At 37.4% G+C, this 1734-nt stretch overlaps 1 protein-coding gene across 1 annotated transcript in view; it reads right to left on the bottom strand.

Moving 5' to 3' along the window:
- Positions 1–53: 53 nt before the first annotated feature.
- LOC117124179 overlaps positions 54–1734 on the bottom strand; it is a gene marked incomplete in the record, with an annotated part of 3125 nt that continues 1444 nt past the window's right edge. The window contains 1 exon segment of the mRNA XM_033270332.1: positions 54–1668. Coding sequence (XP_033126223.1) covers positions 737–1668 — 932 coding nt within the window.

The raw sequence follows: 1734 nt of genomic DNA, 5'->3' as shown, positions 1-1734 counted from the left end.
ATATATTATTACAGTATATATATATATATATATATATATATATATATAATATATATATATAGCATAGTAACGTGTCTGTCATACTAATCGATTATATCAAAACGTATATAATTATTAGTATATATATATATAATAGGCCTATATAAGGCATTAATATATATATATATATATGACTTACTTAATAAAGTTGTTATAATTTATAATTAAAATATTATGTAAAATTGTTCCTATAAAGACGCGTACATTTGCTGCTATACTGTAATTATTTAAGGAGTTCTGTAGTAAAATGTCTATATATCAAACGCATTTGTTTTGCTGTGTGATCATTGAAAATATTAAATTAATAGCTTATTTGATCAACTTAAATTAAGCTTTGTATTAATTTTTAAAGGATTGTTATGTTTCAAATATCAAATATAATTATAAAAAGCTGTTTCCCTAAACATTATACTACTACTTCCAGGTAAATATATGAAAATTGTACAATAAAATTTGGGTGGCATTATATCAAAAAGGAACGTGAATGAAGTGGTGTATGTAGAGTCTTGTAATGGGGAAGGTGAGGTGGGGGGCGGGAGCTAGATGATTAGGTGAGTAGGCACTGCCTCGCAAAATAAGGTGATTTGAGATGATTTTCAACTACTTGACCGTGATTTTGGTGTGTGGGCGACGGCGCGAGTATTTTTGGATCCCCCAGATACGCCTCCTGCGTGAATGTAGTCACATTCACCTTTGTTTACATTTTGATATAAGGTGGTGCTGTGGGTTGCGTTTGTTGTGTAGCCTCAGGATGGTCCTCATTGTAGTCAGTCCCATTGTGCCCTATTTCCATTTGATCATCTATTTCTGTATATGGAGGAGGAAGATCGTAGTTTGACGGTGGCTGGGCACCTCCCTGGTACCCATGTGCCATGTTTGGCTGTTGTAAATGGTGGGGATATGTAGTTTGTGAAGGCCTTCCACTTTCCAAACTAGAAGTTGAACCAGGATAATTGTTCTGAGAGTAACCGTGTTGGATGCGAGGGTCTGACTGAGGAGGCCCTTGTGGTGCTGTATGGTTCATCCCTCGTGGCTGTCCACTGAAGAAATAATTTCGTCTGCTTCGAGGACTTCCAAAGAGATGACGACGCTGCTCAACATGCTCGTTTGCAGATTTTACCAACCAATGCATGCGGATTAAATCTATTAACCACCCAATGCCACATAAACCTAATGTTAAAAAATACGTTACACCCCATCCTGGATTCCTCAGATAGAAATGATGGAGACCGAGAAACCCCAGGGGAAATCCACAGAGGTACGCATCAAATAGATTTCTGTAATCTCGTTTATCCTCCCTTATCTCTGTGTTTGTCCTTTTCACAAGACAAGGCAATCTGAACCAATCAACTACCGTCCCAAAACCACATAATCCAAATGTGAAGAGGTACATAAAACCAAAGAAAATTCTGTTGAGGTAGAAATGATGCAGACCAAGAAATCCTAACGGGAAGGACAACGTATAGGCATCGTCAAGCCTCTTCTCTTCATCCCATATACTTGCAATAGGCTCAGCGTCGCGGATCTGCCTTATGTCGCTGTTTGCTTTCTTGACAAGGAACGGCATTCGAAACACGTCAACTACCCATCCAACTCCACATAATCCAAAGGTCAGGAAATAGGTTACTCCTGTCTCTTATACACATCTAGATGTGTATAAGAGACAGATATATGACTTACTTAATATAGTTGTTA

The sequence above is a fragment of the Anneissia japonica genome, unplaced genomic scaffold (genome assembly GCF_011630105.1).
Source record: "Anneissia japonica isolate Jap-2015-1 unplaced genomic scaffold, ASM1163010v1 scaffold502_len386481_cov162, whole genome shotgun sequence".
Lineage (NCBI taxonomy): Eukaryota > Metazoa > Echinodermata > Crinoidea > Comatulida > Comatulidae > Anneissia > Anneissia japonica.
This window is presented reverse-complemented; position numbering and strand designations above follow the sequence as displayed.